The following is a 15929-nucleotide window of genomic DNA, read 5'->3' on the forward strand; positions in this document are numbered from 1 at the left end:
GGGCATTCCAACCCGATGGTTGAATGGGCCCATAGTATGTTGTTATTATATATGTGTTACTTGTTGTGCGGGTATTTTGGGGGAACTCACTAAGCTTCAGGCTTACAGTTTTGGATTTTGTTTCAAGTACTTTAGATGATCGCGGGAAGGCGAATGCATGATCGTGCACCTCCTCACATTTTTATGATCTGGATTTCTGGGATACTCTGATGTTTAAACTATTTTGAAAACACTTTGTAATAACTTAATGGTTTTGAATGGTTGAAAAAGTTTTAAATTGGCTTGATTTTTATGGGTGTTACAAGTGGGGGAGAATTGTAACATCCCGACTCCCAGGTATAAATTTAAATTGTTTTATATTCATTTTGATAGGGAAACTCGACGAGTTGGAGGCCCCAACTCGTCGAGTAGAGACTAAGATAGTCATGTGGATTTTAGAGTCAACTCGATGAGTTGGAGGACCAAACTCGACGAGTAGGAGCTGAGCGGGAAAACCCTAATTTTCAGGGTTTGCACCCTAATTAAAGGACCTTAAGTCCTTTACCCCGCCTCCCTCATCACATTATCCCCCCTGAGAGAAACCCTAATTGAGCTATCATCCACTGTGAGAGAGAGAGTGAGGCTAAGGCCATGTTTGATATTGGTCTGACTGAGTCTAGTCAGACCTTTTTGGCTAACTCGGTCAGCTAATGTTGTTTGATAAACAAATATTACACGTCTGACTCGGAAATAAACATCTGATTAGGAAAGATCTTGGAAGCCGACTGACTGAGAAAGGGAAAAAGAATTTCAATTGTACCCGTTGCCCTAACGTATCTTACAGCGCCTCCTTTCTTCTTCTCTTCGAGCGGCTGTTTTCTTTCTCCCGTAACCAACAACCATCGTCGACCCATCCTTCATCTTCTAGCCACCGATCGAAGATCCTTCTTCATCTAATCAGGTACGTTCTGCAATTAATTTCCAATTTTATGTCTAAAGTTCCAATTTTATCTTTAAAAGTTCCGATTTTGCCATTCTTTCTCTAAAAGTTTCGATTTTTTTTTCTCTTGAATGTTTGATGTTCAATTGATTTTGCTCTTATATTCATACATACCTAAATTTTATACCTTTGTGAAATGCGATCATTCCAGTCAACAATTGATTTTGCACTTAAATCAATGTTTGATGTTCAATTGATTTTGCTCTTAAGATGATATGAAAAATTCTGTTATACCAAAGTAGCGGGATGTTGTTAATTGTCGACAATTTTGAAATCCGAATGCTTATAATGATGTCAGTTGTTTCTTTTTCATTGTGTAATTACAAATTGAATGATGAAATACAGAAGCGTCTCACTTCTTTTTAGATATTTGATCGAATGGAATGATCACATTTCAGGACTAGGTAATCTTTTAATTGAAGTCCCATGGGAGGTTTTGTTATGTTTATTCCTTTGCAATAATCATAAGCAATAAGAGTCGGAATTTAAGCAATATGTCTCATAAATAAAGATCATTCTGCCCTAAAAGTTGGTATAAATCTGATAATTAATTCCAAAACTTATTGATGTTATGATTAAATATTGATCAGGTATGATAGGTTTCAAATTATGTTGTCATTGATTATATAAAACTATGGTAACCATTGAATTATTTGTAATCACATTTGGTATCTTGAAGGTTAGCTGTAGAGGTGGTTGTCAAGGTGGGTGAAGAAGATGAGGGGTGAGAGATGGTGATTTGATGATCGATCATGGCTGCTCTTGTTCAAGTCTTATTTTATTTCCAAGATATCATCAAGTATGTGATGTAATCAACAACTACTTTGTTTGTTTTTTTGAATTCTCATGCAAAATTTCTAGTTCAGATATTAGATCATTTCTTGAATTTGTTACCCCATTTTGCATAATTCCAATTAATGTGTGGAATGTCGGAAACAAATTGGTGTTTGTTGGAAATGATATTTTTGAATAATTTGTTTTGTATATTATGCAAATCGAAGAATCTCTTTTGTTTTTGGGTTAAATATTCATATGTAGTATGTGATCAATTGTGGCAGGGTAAAATGGTCATTTTTAGTAGTCAGCGCATTCAGTCAGATCTACAATCAAACAACATGGTTTCTTACTCACTCAGGATTTCTTACCCAAACAGAACTTTCCCAGTCAGAACTTTATTAGTCAGAAACTATCAAACGGGGCCTAAGAGTGTGAGTTTTGGTGCATTATTTGAAGGAGCTTGAAGAGTAGAGGGCCTGGAACGAGAATGAATATTTGGATCCGACACTTATTCAGTGGTAGCAGCCCTTTGGAGGTAAAAAGGAATAACCCTGACCACTTATTTGATAGATCTCTCAACTAGAGAGTTTATGGCCATTTCTATCTTCTTTTTGAGTCATTTAGTTGTTTGAGCATGCTTTGAAGATAAGACTTCAGATCTGGACAATACTAGGTCCCTTAGGCCTAAATATTTAATCTTTATCAAGCTTTGGCCAACTTCCATGCCTTAAACCATTTGTTGAGCTTTATTTTGGCAAACTTAGCCCTAGATGCCATACATGGACATAAAGCTTGCAGCTTTACATGATGTTTCATCCTTAGAAAGCTAGATCTAGAGTTTGGGGATTTAGTCTCGCTAAAAAGCATTTGAATTAGAGAAAGGTCTGAAGGAACTCGACGAGTTGGTGAGTCAAATCGACAAGTTGGTTAAGGTTTCCCCCGTTATCCTGGACGCGGTGTAAAATCGACGAATTGGTGAGACAACTCGGCGAGTTGAGTTGAATTTTCCCGAATTTTATGAGGACAGAAGGAACTCGAAGAGTCGCATAGATGCACTCGACGAGTTGGGTCAACATAAACTGTTGACTTGAGCGTTGACTTATGTTGACTTTTAGGGTTTGGTCAAGTTGTGGACTTTGGAGGCCATGGAGGGGTAAAATGGTATTTTACCCTTTTTCTAGAATTAGTAAAGGGGGTTGGCCTAACATCTTTAGAGTTGTTGTTATAAATTGTTAATTAGGGACGATTATGATATATGTAGGCTGAGTCGTGACCAAATGTTGAGTACGAGACATACTTGATTTGCTTACGAGGTGAGTCTTCTCACTATACTTACTTGAGTGGTAATTATTGTGCGACCGGAGGGTCTTATCTGAGTTATTGACCGGAGGGTCTTATGTGCTTAGTGAGTTATGTGATATTACGTATTCTGTCTTTGTGATTTATGTTGTATATTATTTTGTGCCTTATTGAGTTAGGACCAGAGGGTCCAAACCGAGTTGTGAGACCGGAGGGTCTTCACTGCGATACTGGACTGGAGGGTCCAACCCGAGTTATGAGACCGGAGGGTCTTCACTGAGATACATGACCGGAGGGTCCTTATCGATATATAGCCATGAGAGGCTAATTATTTGTGTATGATATTTTTGGGAACTCTCTAAGCTTTGTGCTTATTGTTTTGTGTGAAATGTGTCTCAGGTACATCTCAGGATCGCGGGAAGGCACCGACATGATTGTACACACCAGCTAAAGATTATGTTTTGAGGATTCTGGGATATTGTCAAACATATTGCTCTCTTGTTTTTTACGTACCAGCAACAACATTAGGTGTTGCGCGGACCTCCTCCGCAGTTAGCTGGAAAGCTATCCCACGAGCTCTCGGAGCCTCGGCCTTACCCGGTCGGCCATCAGTAACGCGCAAAGCAGCAGGAGCGGAAGCCTGGGCTAACCCCTGAGTGAGCTGAGGACACCCGACCGTCCGGTGCCCAGTCTAGTTGCGTGAAATATGGTTATTACTAGTTAATAGAAAATTGATTTGTGGTATGTTAGTTTGAGGTACAAAACTAAGAAAAACAAATATAATCATGTTATATGTTCTTAAGAAAAAGCTATTACCACAAAGCTATAAAGACTAGGATTTTTATGAACAAAATATGGTTGTTCTAGCAAAAATGGTTATAATCTAGTTTTTACACCATTTTTGGATATAAACCAAAATACGTTATTTGGGACACATGTAGATATGTTAACTTATATGTATTTATATATTTGGTTATATATATATATATATATATATATATATATATATATATATATATATATATATATATATATATATATATATGGACGTAACAAAACATTTATAATAAACTATAACTGGTATAGTTTATGGGTCATTAACACTACTTTATCATTTTGGACGGACATATAGTTATTTAAAGGTATAATTATTTTACACTATGTAACTACTATGCAAAGGTAATACTTCCATATGCAAAAGGGTTTTCAATACACCATAGGTAAACCCGTTAATACAAATTTGTGAGACATAGTCTTTAATTATATCCAAAATCTCGGTAAGAGAGCATGACACTTGTGTATAGATCTATACGGGACTGACAATCCAGCACCTAAGCTGTTAGCTACAACTAGACCGGCAGGTCTGGGGTGACAATTGTCTAACATTTTGACGCCAGAAGAACGTCGCAGCAGGCCAACTAGTCTTAGCATGGTTGTAATAACTAACATGGGGTATTAACAATACATCTGGTTTACGGGGCTAACATACATTCAAATGGTTTTATATAATAATAAAACTACATGATACTATTTTCTAGTACAACACTAGTTACATTTTTGGTCTTAGGGTTTAAGACTTACAACTCATTTTTAAAGAAAATATTAGATTTTATGAAAGCGCATTCTATCATTTTACAAGGAGAAGTTACAGATTTTTCTCATACAAAACTCTTATAAACACACCAACTTAATTGTTAACACTTTTACAAAACTATTTGTATTCTCAGGAAATCAGTAAACAGGTAATCAAAAAGGTTTTGAGAATGGGGCGTCACGACGTCATGTTAATTATTTTGTCATATGTATTCGGTATTGAATCAAATAATGTTTTGGATACATTGTAATCTTCTTACTTATAATCATGATGGTTTTATGGCTTTGATCACTACTATTCATTAGGGGTGTTCGCGGTACGGTTTGAAACCGTGAAACCGGCCAAACTGGTCATCGGTTTGGTTTTACGGTTTGCGTTTTTATTTACGGTTTGGCTTGCAGTATTGAACTTTTCAAACCGTAATGAATGGTTTGGCTTACGGTTTTTATGATTTCAAACCGTATAAAAACCGGACCAGACCATAAGATATATATATATATATATATATATATATATATATTCTTTTATGTGTAAGTGTATTTTATTATATTATATATTAACTTTTATATAAAATTAATAAAATTTAAAACCCAGGTTTAATTAGCCCAGATTACCAATAGTTTCTTTTGTGGACTGTAGTGTAAATGAAGCCCAACAACTGCAAGTCCACCTCTCCACCTCCAAGCAATCGTTTGATTCGTTTCCACTTGCCCTAAACCTAATCGCAAAGATGGCAAATCGCAAAACAGAGTCTCCTCTCGACTATGTTGTTCTTCTGTCTACTCTCTAGCATTACCGATGCTGACGGTATCAGCCCTCTTACCACATCTCCCCCGTCTGTAGCTGCTCCATCTAGCCGTCTACACTTCGCCTGCAGCAACTCAGCCTCTAACTCCATCAACTTAGGCTCCATCTCTCCAAACGTAGCTAAGCTTCCTTACCTGTACGAACTCGACATCAACAACAACTTATTTTCTTGAACTTTTCCAAACTCAATACTAGGTATTAACAACTTATCGTTTCTTAATATCCGGTTTAATCTATTCTTCGTCGTAAGCAGCTCCGCCTGCAGCAAGAGTCGAAGTTGTTTCCTTTCACAAAAGACGCAAGCAGGTCCCTTTCTCGTCTTTCCATTTTGAACAAATCGTTTATTTATTTATTTATTTTAATCCAAGCTCTAAGCCTCTAACTTTTGATAATCTAATTCATACTCAAATGGATACATGTTTAGATGTTTGTTTAACATCACATATTCTGATAATCAGTAATTCATTTTGTTGTTCGTTGTTCTGATATTCGAATGAAAATTTACCCCCTGTGCTTCAGTAAACAGATGCAGACAACCACCTATGAAGTTGTGAATGGAAGATATTTAAAGACATCACAAACCAAGCATGAAAACAAAACAAAGGTGCTTGTGACTAATACATTGTAAAGCTTCAAAAGAAAGTTGTGATATGTATATTAATTTAATATTACTGATTGTTAGGATACAACATCTGAGACACTTGATATAGTTGGTGCCTTCCAAAAGCTACTAAGCTAATGCTGCTAAGCGTGAGAAAAAACAAAGGTGCAAAACAACTTGATGCCCTAATGAAGGTAATTTGAAATCTAGTAATGATACAAGTTTTCAAGTTTCAAATGGTATCTAATTATCTACCTATTGTTGTATTGTTTGTTCATGATTTAACTGGAGAATGTTGGACATCTCCTTCAGATCAGGTATGACACTGTGGCTTCTTTTATTTTTTAATTTTTTTTGTTTATGTTTAATCTTATTTTGTTTATTTTAAATAATAATGCTTTTTTTTTAATTTACCAAGAAATAAAAGAAAGATTCAGTGAGCATCTTTGGATTGATCCTGTATTAACATATAATTATTGTGAGTTCTTCTAGAGTTGCTAAATATTTTCCTAGATATATAAAAGTATAAACACGGACCTAGGGTCTATTTGGTTTAATTCAACCTTTGTAAATATTATTGGTCTTGAAGATTATATAAATAAAATTACAACTATATCATTCCATATATTTGTTGTAGTGGTTTCCAGTTGAAGAATAGAGTGCATGAGGTGTTGGTATCTCAATCAGCAAGACTCAACGTTCAGAAACCCTCGAGGGCATTATGGACAACATTTGTTCTCCAAGGAAAACTTTCATCTAATATGTTTTTTTCTAGGTTCATCTGTTTTACAAACAACAATAGTGTTTTCATATGTTTTATTATTTAAATAGTAAATATCATGTAACTTAGTCCTGTTAGGTTATTTTTATTTTTGTAAGTTTTTCTTTTCATGTACGGTGTACCAATGTAATCGTTTCATTTTACAAAATTAGTTTAATGCACTCGACTAAAATGGGCCTAAAAAGCCCAAACCGTGAAGCCAAACCGTTAGTAACAGTTTGGTTTGGTTTTAAATTTTAAATGGTTTGGATTCGGTTTTTGCTTGACAAAAACCGTTACTAAAGGTTTGGCTTCGGTTTGACCTAAAAACCGAAAAAACCGGACCGTGAACACCCCTATTATTCATTATGTTATCATACTGTACATGAAGTCATCCACCCTCAGACGTTTCCGCCATTCTGGTTTGGGGGTGTGACAATTTCTTTGGTTTAGCATTAAATCATTGAAATTACTTAGAACAAGGGCTTTATGATGGTAGAAATCATCTATAGCTTATGGATCATGACTCCCTTATGGATATGTAAGCATTGACATCCTCCAGAAATTGGGGATTCCTTCGTTCTTAAGGCTAATCAACTTTCTTAGGTTCAATTGCTTCGATTGAATCCTTGATTTTTATTAAGGTGTGTTGTGGGCTTCTCTAACCTCCATACTACCTTTGAGGAATCTTGGCATATCATGCTTCATGATTACTATAACCAATTTGGGATAAATGATAAGCTTCATATTGAATCCTAATGATAAACATACAAATGTCCATTATACTGAATTGCCTTGATTGACCAATTCTCTATAATATTTTAGCATCTCACCATCTTGCTTAATTGCAAGTATTTTAGTTCTTCAAGTCTTTTAGTTTTCAAGCAATCACACCCCCTCTTTTAGTTTAATTGTAGTTAGTTTTATTGCACTACTTCTATTAGATTGCATTAATGATTGAAGACAATCATTATCTCGAGGATCGATACCCCTTTTTACCATTATCTTATGTTTTATTTGCAAACAAATGGTGTAATTTGCTTGGTGGACTTGACATCCCACCAGTGGACTACTTGGGCTAAGGGCCAGGGTAGCAATGGTCTTAGGCATCACATTTTCATCATCTTTTATGGGTATATACACTTTATTTGGGCAAAGTTAACAATCTTTTAACATTTAAGCCCAACTGGAAGCCTTTGGGCGTGGAAAATGAGCGACTAATGAACAAAATAAGCATGCAACATCTTCAGTTTCCTGGTAATCCATCTTTCACGCCTAAATTGAAATCGATAAGTCATGGCATAAGATGAGGAAACTGAAACAATATAGTTATATAAACACGTCATTGATATTTTTGTTCTTCTTGTCTTCTCTTTTAATTCTTATATTCGACTTTGTGATTTTTTTTCAAACTAACCATCTATCGGCAATGCTTCAGAAATTAGACTTCAATTTGATATTAGAGTTTTAAGTTCTCTTTCTTCTTCTTCTTCTTGACTTTTTGAGTTATGAATTCTCCTTCACTGCTTCTGTTTTTTATTTCAATTTGAGGTAACTATTACTGGTTTTGGATAGTCATTAGTTTCCTGAAACTATAAATTTTTTGATTTCTGATATTCTAATTGTGAAGTATAGAAGTAGTGAAACTTTTCTTACTGATCCGAGAACTGCAGTCAGCGAATATTCTTGCTGAAGTAATTTTCATTTGAGAACTGTAATATTAATAATGCTTGGAGGCTAAACGCATAAAACCATGGCATCGACATCTCCTAAATTCCTCAGTTGAATGGTTTAATTGTGAAAATTAATAATATGACTTTGGTTGAAAGAGTAAGATATCTTCCTTGCTTATATCATTTAAGGGTGTCGGTTGCAACTTACAAGGCTTTTCTGCCCATTATGAAAGATGATAGATCTAAGAGTAAATTACATAACAAGGGCATTATTGTCTTTTCATTTGTATTCAACAAAATAAAGTAAACGGATGGGTTAAATCCTAGGGACCAAAACTGTTACCAAATAGTGTAATAGGGACCTTCCATGATCAAATCAGGATACTAAGACCAAAACTGTTATTTCATGAAAACCATAGGGACCAAGATTGTAATTTACTCTATTTGTAAAAGTTTGACTGAAATTGTGATATGGTTATAAATCATAATCAGTTGGAAAAGGCTCAAAAAAAAATAAATAAATAAAAAAAATAAAAAATCATGAACTTATCAACTTTCGATTTCCCCAACAAAATAAACAAAATAAAACATTGTTTACGCTCATCTTCACTCGGTTTCTCCTCTACCAGATAGATCATCGCCATCAACAAGAGTGATTTAAGAGACGTACGCAGAAGGAACACATCATCGATTCGTTTCTCTTTCAATCCAGAGGGGTAATGGGGTTCTCTTCAATACCACCACTAAGCAAATCTCCAAATTAAACACTTTGTGTTCATCTCTTTCCCCTCTGTCAAAAATAAAGAAGAAAAAAACCCTAATTTAGTACCCTGAAAAACCCCTAATTTCATTCCCCGCAAAGCGAAAACCCCTTTGCTTTTCCAGATTCACCCACAAGTATATCCACATTTGATTTCTGGGTTTTTGATTTTCGAAACCAAACATGACCTCCTTGAAGCCCATTTTGTCTCACATCGATAACATCCCCTCCACTCCGGGAAAATTCAAGCCGGACAAATCATCTCTGTACTACCTTCACCACCGTTTCCGCCTCCATAGCACTGTCCCAAGAATAACATTTTGGTCGCTCGTTTTTCTGGCTTTGATCTCTTTATTCTTCTTTATGTCGCCGCCTTCCACCACCGCCCCTCGCCGCGGCCTCCGTACCACCGCTTCCTACGGCGGATCGGGTTGGGAGAATCAGGTCAAAGCATCTGCTAAAATTCGTTCGCGCAATGGTCATTCGGTACTCGTCACCGGCGCCGCCGGTTTCGTCGGTGCACACGCGTCGCTCGCTCTTAAACGCCGTGGAGATGGTGTCGTCGGACTCGACAATTTCAATTCGTACTACGACATTACCCTAAAGAAATCACGAAAATCACAACTCCTTGACCGCGCCGGCGTGTTCGTGGTTGACGGTGACATAAACGACGCAGTTCTCCTCCGTAAACTCTTCGGCCTAGTCCACTTCACTCACGTCCTCCACCTTGCGGCGCAAGCCGGTGTCAGGTACGCCATGGTAAACCCTAATTCCTATATCAAATCAAACGTCGAGGGATTTGTAAACCTCCTAGAAGTTGCGAAATCAACAAACCCTCAACCTGCAATCGTCTGGGCATCTTCTAGTTCGGTTTACGGCCTGAATTCGAAGGTACCCTTCTCTGAAAAAGACCGAACCGATCAACCGGCAAGCCTCTACGCCGCCACAAAAAAAGCCGGTGAAGAAATCGCTCATACTTACAACCATATCTACGGTCTTTCAATCACCGGGTTACGTTTCTTTACTGTATACGGACCTTGGGGTAGACCAGATATGGCGTATTTCTTCTTCACTAAAGACATCTTGAAAAGACGACCGATTTCCATATTCGAAGGGCCTGATCATGCTACTGTGGCAAGGGATTTCACGTACATTGATGATATCGTGAAGGGTTGTTTATCGGCTCTGGATACTGCAAAAAAGAGCACCGGGAGTGGAGGGAAAAAGAAGGGCGAAGCACAGTTTAGGATCATTAATTTAGGGAACACTTCTCCTGTTTCAGTGAATAAACTAGTTAGCATATTAGAGAAACTGTTGAAGGTGAAAGCTAAGAAGAAGGTGGTTTTGATGCCTAGAAATGGCGATGTGCCATTCACCCATGCAAATATCAGTTTGGCTCGGAAGGAGCTTGGATACAGACCCACTACAGATTTGGAAACAGGGCTAAAGAAATTCGTGAAATGGTATCTTGATTATCATGGTGCAAAGAAGAAGAGTGCATGGTGAATTGAGATAAATCAGGTTTGTTTTAACTCATGAACCCTTCTTCCATTAATTTGGTTTGATGATTTGTATGCATTCAGCATTCTTTTTGAACACTTTAGTGGAAGTGGAAGTGGAAGTGGAAGGAAGACTTTACTGTTTAGATCGAGTTATGTGAGGTCATATGTACAGTCTGTTGACTTGGTTCCATTCAGATTTGTACGTACTTAGTGTTGGTCAGATGGATATAATCCTTATTTCCTATATCTATTATTATTTTTATTAGTTTTTAATATTTAGTATGATGAATTGATGATCTAAATAACCTAATTAATAGGTTGGTTTTCAGGTTTATTCATCTAGACTTACTTTTCATCATAGTGTTGCATTGCATTGCATGGTTTGTTATTGTTCTGGTTTTTTACTCGATGTCAATGATTGATTATGCAAGTAAGTTGAGTGTTTATCTTTATAAGTTGTGTATGTTGGTTTGATTGCATGTTGATTTCATGATTCATAAATTATTCGAAGCTTTGATCGATTGTTAGGTAGGTATATCAATTAGATTGTATAGTTCAACAAAGTCCAAATAAGATTAAGCTTTTCATTGTTGATAATGTATCAAAGTTTGTGTTTTCATCCCTTGGATTATTGTTTAGATTGTATCCCTCTCTCTCTCTCTCTCTCTCTCTCTCTCTCTCTCTCTCTCTCTCTCTCTCTATAATTACATTTGATCTAGAAAAACAATTATAATTAGTATTTTAGGATATGATGTAGTTGTTGATATTACATGATGCAACTAATTAAATGATAGAATAATTTGAAAAAAAGAAATTATTGGTGCTAACGAAGTTCTAGTGTCTTCATCATAGATTAGATATGTTGTGTATTGTATGATCCATCGGTGGGATTTAGGTAAGATAACTGCAATTTCTAGATAGACATTATTCTTATATAATCTTGGATTTAACGTCTTACCAAATGAATACCATATTTCAAATGGGTTATCTTTATAAAAATAAAGGAAATTAGAAACAAGTTGTTATTTTGCATAAAATTATAAATTACTTGGAATGAAAAGTAAGTTCATGAATTTTCTTTTATTTTGTCCCAATATATTTATAAAATGTAGACTAAATTACACGAATCGTCCTTGTATTGGTGTCAAAAAAAACATTCAGTCTTTTTTTTCAAAAATTAACTTGGACTGTTTCTGTATAATTTTTTTTTTTTTTTTAAAATTAACTTGGACTGTCTCTGTATAATTTTTTTTTCACTCAGGTCGTCCTTTTTGACATAAAATGACCCTTTCACCATTAATAATTTTTTTTAAAACTTTTTAATATTTATTTATCATTTTTTAGATTAAAAAAAAATAATACCTTACCAATCAACCCATCCCTTCCGCTCCCCCTTCCCCTTTGTTTTCCCATTTTCCTTCTACATCATTGAAACGAGGTCTCCAGGAGAAGACCACCATCCATCGCTCCATCTCCATCTTAGATTCTACATTCGCCGCCTATGTATCACTGTCACATATCTACACACTAGTCACGAAGTTGCCGACAACCACAACCACACATCTCTTCTCTTTCTTTCTCTGCCATCATTATAGCAACCATCGTCGTCTTCATCTGCATTCGAAACCACCACCCCCTTCTTCTGCACACCACCATCACCGTCTTCTCCTTCACCCCTCGCTTAATAGAAATGGAAGAACGAATCTATTTTTTTCGCCTCTATCTCTGTTTGAAACCCTAGATCGGAGGGATGAAACGTGTAAATTTAAACTAATGAAGAATGGCATGTGCAACTTTTAACCACACAATGGACGAGTCCAAGTTAATTTTTAAAAATAAGGGTTGAAAATGCTTTTTAGCACCTTGACAGGGACGATTCTGTAATTTACTCAAACATATAATTCAAAAACAGTAACCTCACAAAGTCGCAGCGAAGCCCACACTGACACATTCCAAATGGGCTTATTTGTTATGTTTGTCGTTTATGATATTGATGGGTTTATATCACATAAAATTCAGTTTTATTTTCCCGTATAGCCAATTTAAATAGCCACATTAAACACTTTACATGTTCTATCTATAGCTTATGCATATCACCATGTGATATCAAAGTTTGTTCCATACAAATTTTATATTTTCAAAATTAAAATTTTGTTTTAAATTAAATGATAACTGTATATTGTTTTATTTTAATTGTAATCATGTTATTGGTATTAAATTATCGGTGTTTGAGTTTGAGTTTGCTCATATGATGAATTTCTTAGAGCCTCTTTTATAGTAGAGCTTATTTGTTAAGCTTTTTCATGATGCCTATTAATTAACTCATATATTCAAATAAAACTCAAAAGAATCTTCATAGTACTAAAGCATATTCATCAACTTATTATGAGACCCACCAATTATATATATATATATATATATATATATATATATATATATATATATATATATATATATATATATATATATATATATATATATATATTTATATTTTATGTTCCCTTAGGAACAGTAAAGTTCCTGAGGGTTTGACATAATTGGTCCCTCTTTTTTATTTATTTTTACATTTTTGGTTATTTTTTAGGAACGTTTTAATATTCAAAGTTTGGCCACAAAGCTTTAAGGAATTGACAACTTTGGTCCCTTTTCTAAAAACTTGTTAATTCCAACCCTTTATAGTAAACTTACACCTTTTTTTGTCAACTTTGTCCCCTTTTTTTTTACCCATTTTGACACTTTTAGTCATTTGAATCAAATTTTTTTCAATTTTTAGGAACCTTTTAATATTCAAAGTTTGGCCACAAAACTTTAAGAAATTGATGACTTTGGTCCATTTTCTAAAAACTTGCTAATTCCAACCCCTTTAATTCTTTAGCCATTTTGACACTTTTGGTCATTGGAATCAAACTTTTTACATTTTTTTAGGAACTTTTTTAATATTCAAATTTTGGCTACAAAACTTTAAGGAATTGACTATTTTGGTCCATTTTCTAAAAATTTGCTAATTCAAACTCATTTAATTCTTTAGCCATTTTAATACTTTTGGTCCTTACAGTCAAAACTTTTATATTTTTTCATAAAAAACACAAAAAACGATCTGGGACGAAGCTCAGGTTTTTCCGCTAGTTTATCATTAAATGTGAACGATTCCATCAACAGTTTTTGAATTTATTTAGAAACGACTCACACATAATATACTTATTAGGGAATAAAATAAATTTGATTTTTTTTGAAGAACTTGAACGTTCAACAAAGAGTGTCACTGTAGAATACATAAATCTTTTACCACCAAAAGTCACTAAATTTGTGTGTATGTACTTTAAAACATTTGTTAGTATTAAGGTAATATTGTGATTTACTAAATAAAAAGTTTATATACATCAATTCTATTTTCAAATCAAAATTTACAAAATTAGAAAAAAAAAACCAAATAGAAAGTTACATGTTTTTGTAATCATATTCTTGTGATGCTTATTTTTATTGGAAAATAGATAAAAATAATAGTTAAATTAATGCGATGAAAACTTAAAAAATATGAATAATTTGATCTGATGAATATAGCATATGATATTTACTATAGCTTCTACTAAGAGAAATATAGAGATGATTACGGCTTGTTATCGTTCATGTATAATTGTTCTACGAGTCAAAAGTTTGAATTTATTTTTATTGTATGGGTAAAAAGTTTCAAAAAGCATTGTAGAAAGTTTTATTTTTAAATTTTTTAGTGAATTATTTGATGGATGTCTATATAATGCGATACACTATAAGCCTTAAGGTAACTTTACACCTTTTCATGTTATATATGGATATCGTTTTCCACATGAAATGAACAAAAGAGAAAAGGTAAAAAGATGTTTTGATGGAATTATTCAATTCGACTCAATTTAACTCGTTTAAATTCACGATAACCATTTTGGCTTTTTTTTTTGGAAACATGTTTATATTTATTTGACTTATTATCCGTTTTAAATGATTTTCTAACATGGTCTATTATTTCATTTTGTCATGTATAAATAAAACCTAACTATCAAAATCAATATCATATGCATGGAAGAAAGGAGGAACTTTGACGACTCTAAAAAAGGTTGATTTAAATTAAATGTGCATCAATCAATCACTTATACAAAGAAAAAGATGGATATCGTCCACTTTGTCAATCATAATTACATGCGATATTTCGCAACCAAACTCAATAACTTTAGAATTCAACAACAATTTTCTATTGGTAAAATACGAAATTCTTACAAAAATTTTAAAATACTTATTATCAATTTATTAAATAGTTACTAAGTTTGAATTTTGTTTCACTTAAATACCTCAATAAGAGTTGTTAACTTCCGACTTACAAAAAGTTAATTTAAACAAAACTTTCTTTCGTTTTTTATTAAATAAAATTACCAACAAAATAATAATAAATATTTAGGTGTTTTTACATCATATACATTCCAATCGAAAAATAAAATAACAAATAATTTTATTTTGTGCCTTACATATTTAAATTCTTGATTTTTAGTTTCCCATATTTCAGTTTCTTTTATTTCAAAAAGATCTTAAAACCAAAGATACTTTATTTTAAATCAATTATAATAGTTAATCGTCTACTTTATTGTTCATGCAAGATCAAAATATCAAATAAAATGATAGTTGACAGAGGTAAAATAAGCATCTATCTCGTTTGCTGGAAAGCTTGACTTGGCTATTGAAATCAACAGCAACAAATCAACTTAATTAAGATTAAAAAGAATTCGTTCTTTGAAGAAGTCCTCACTTGACAACATATGGAGATTAAGTAGCAAATGTCACTAATGCGTAACACATTGGGTTGTGCAACTTTCCTTCAAGGGCGGACCTAGGGGGTCCATTGTGACATCGACATACCCTGACTTTTCCGGCCGTAGTAAGGAATTTTTCGAAATTTTTATTTTTTCTACTAGCGTGCAACCCCTGACTTTTCCGTGCAATTCCTACTGTGAAATCTAGCGTCAACCCCTGCTTTACTTGAGCAGATAGGACACTGTGCCATCAACATACATACTTGCGAAGAAAGCACCTACCATGCTGGAAGTTAACTGCCTCCAACCTCATCTCGTTCATTCACAAAAGACCTTGCCTAGCTTTACTTTCTTTTTTTTTATACCAAGAAGCCTTTTGCTTGTCCCTTTCGCACATGATCT

At 34.3% G+C, this 15929-nt stretch overlaps 1 protein-coding gene across 1 annotated transcript; it reads left to right on the forward strand.

Moving 5' to 3' along the window:
• The first annotated feature begins 9026 nt into the window (after positions 1-9026).
• On the forward strand, positions 9027-11107 carry LOC111877653 (UDP-glucuronate 4-epimerase 3). The gene has a single exon (XM_023874171.2). It carries the CDS (start codon positions 9434-9436, stop codon positions 10754-10756), a length of 1323 nt encoding a protein of 440 aa, XP_023729939.1. The 5' UTR covers positions 9027-9433; the 3' UTR covers positions 10757-11107.
• Positions 11108-15929: the final 4822 nt, after the last annotated feature.

Source organism: Lactuca sativa, chromosome 3, assembly GCF_002870075.4.
Source record: "Lactuca sativa cultivar Salinas chromosome 3, Lsat_Salinas_v11, whole genome shotgun sequence".
Taxonomy (NCBI): Eukaryota; Viridiplantae; Streptophyta; class Magnoliopsida; order Asterales; family Asteraceae; genus Lactuca; species Lactuca sativa.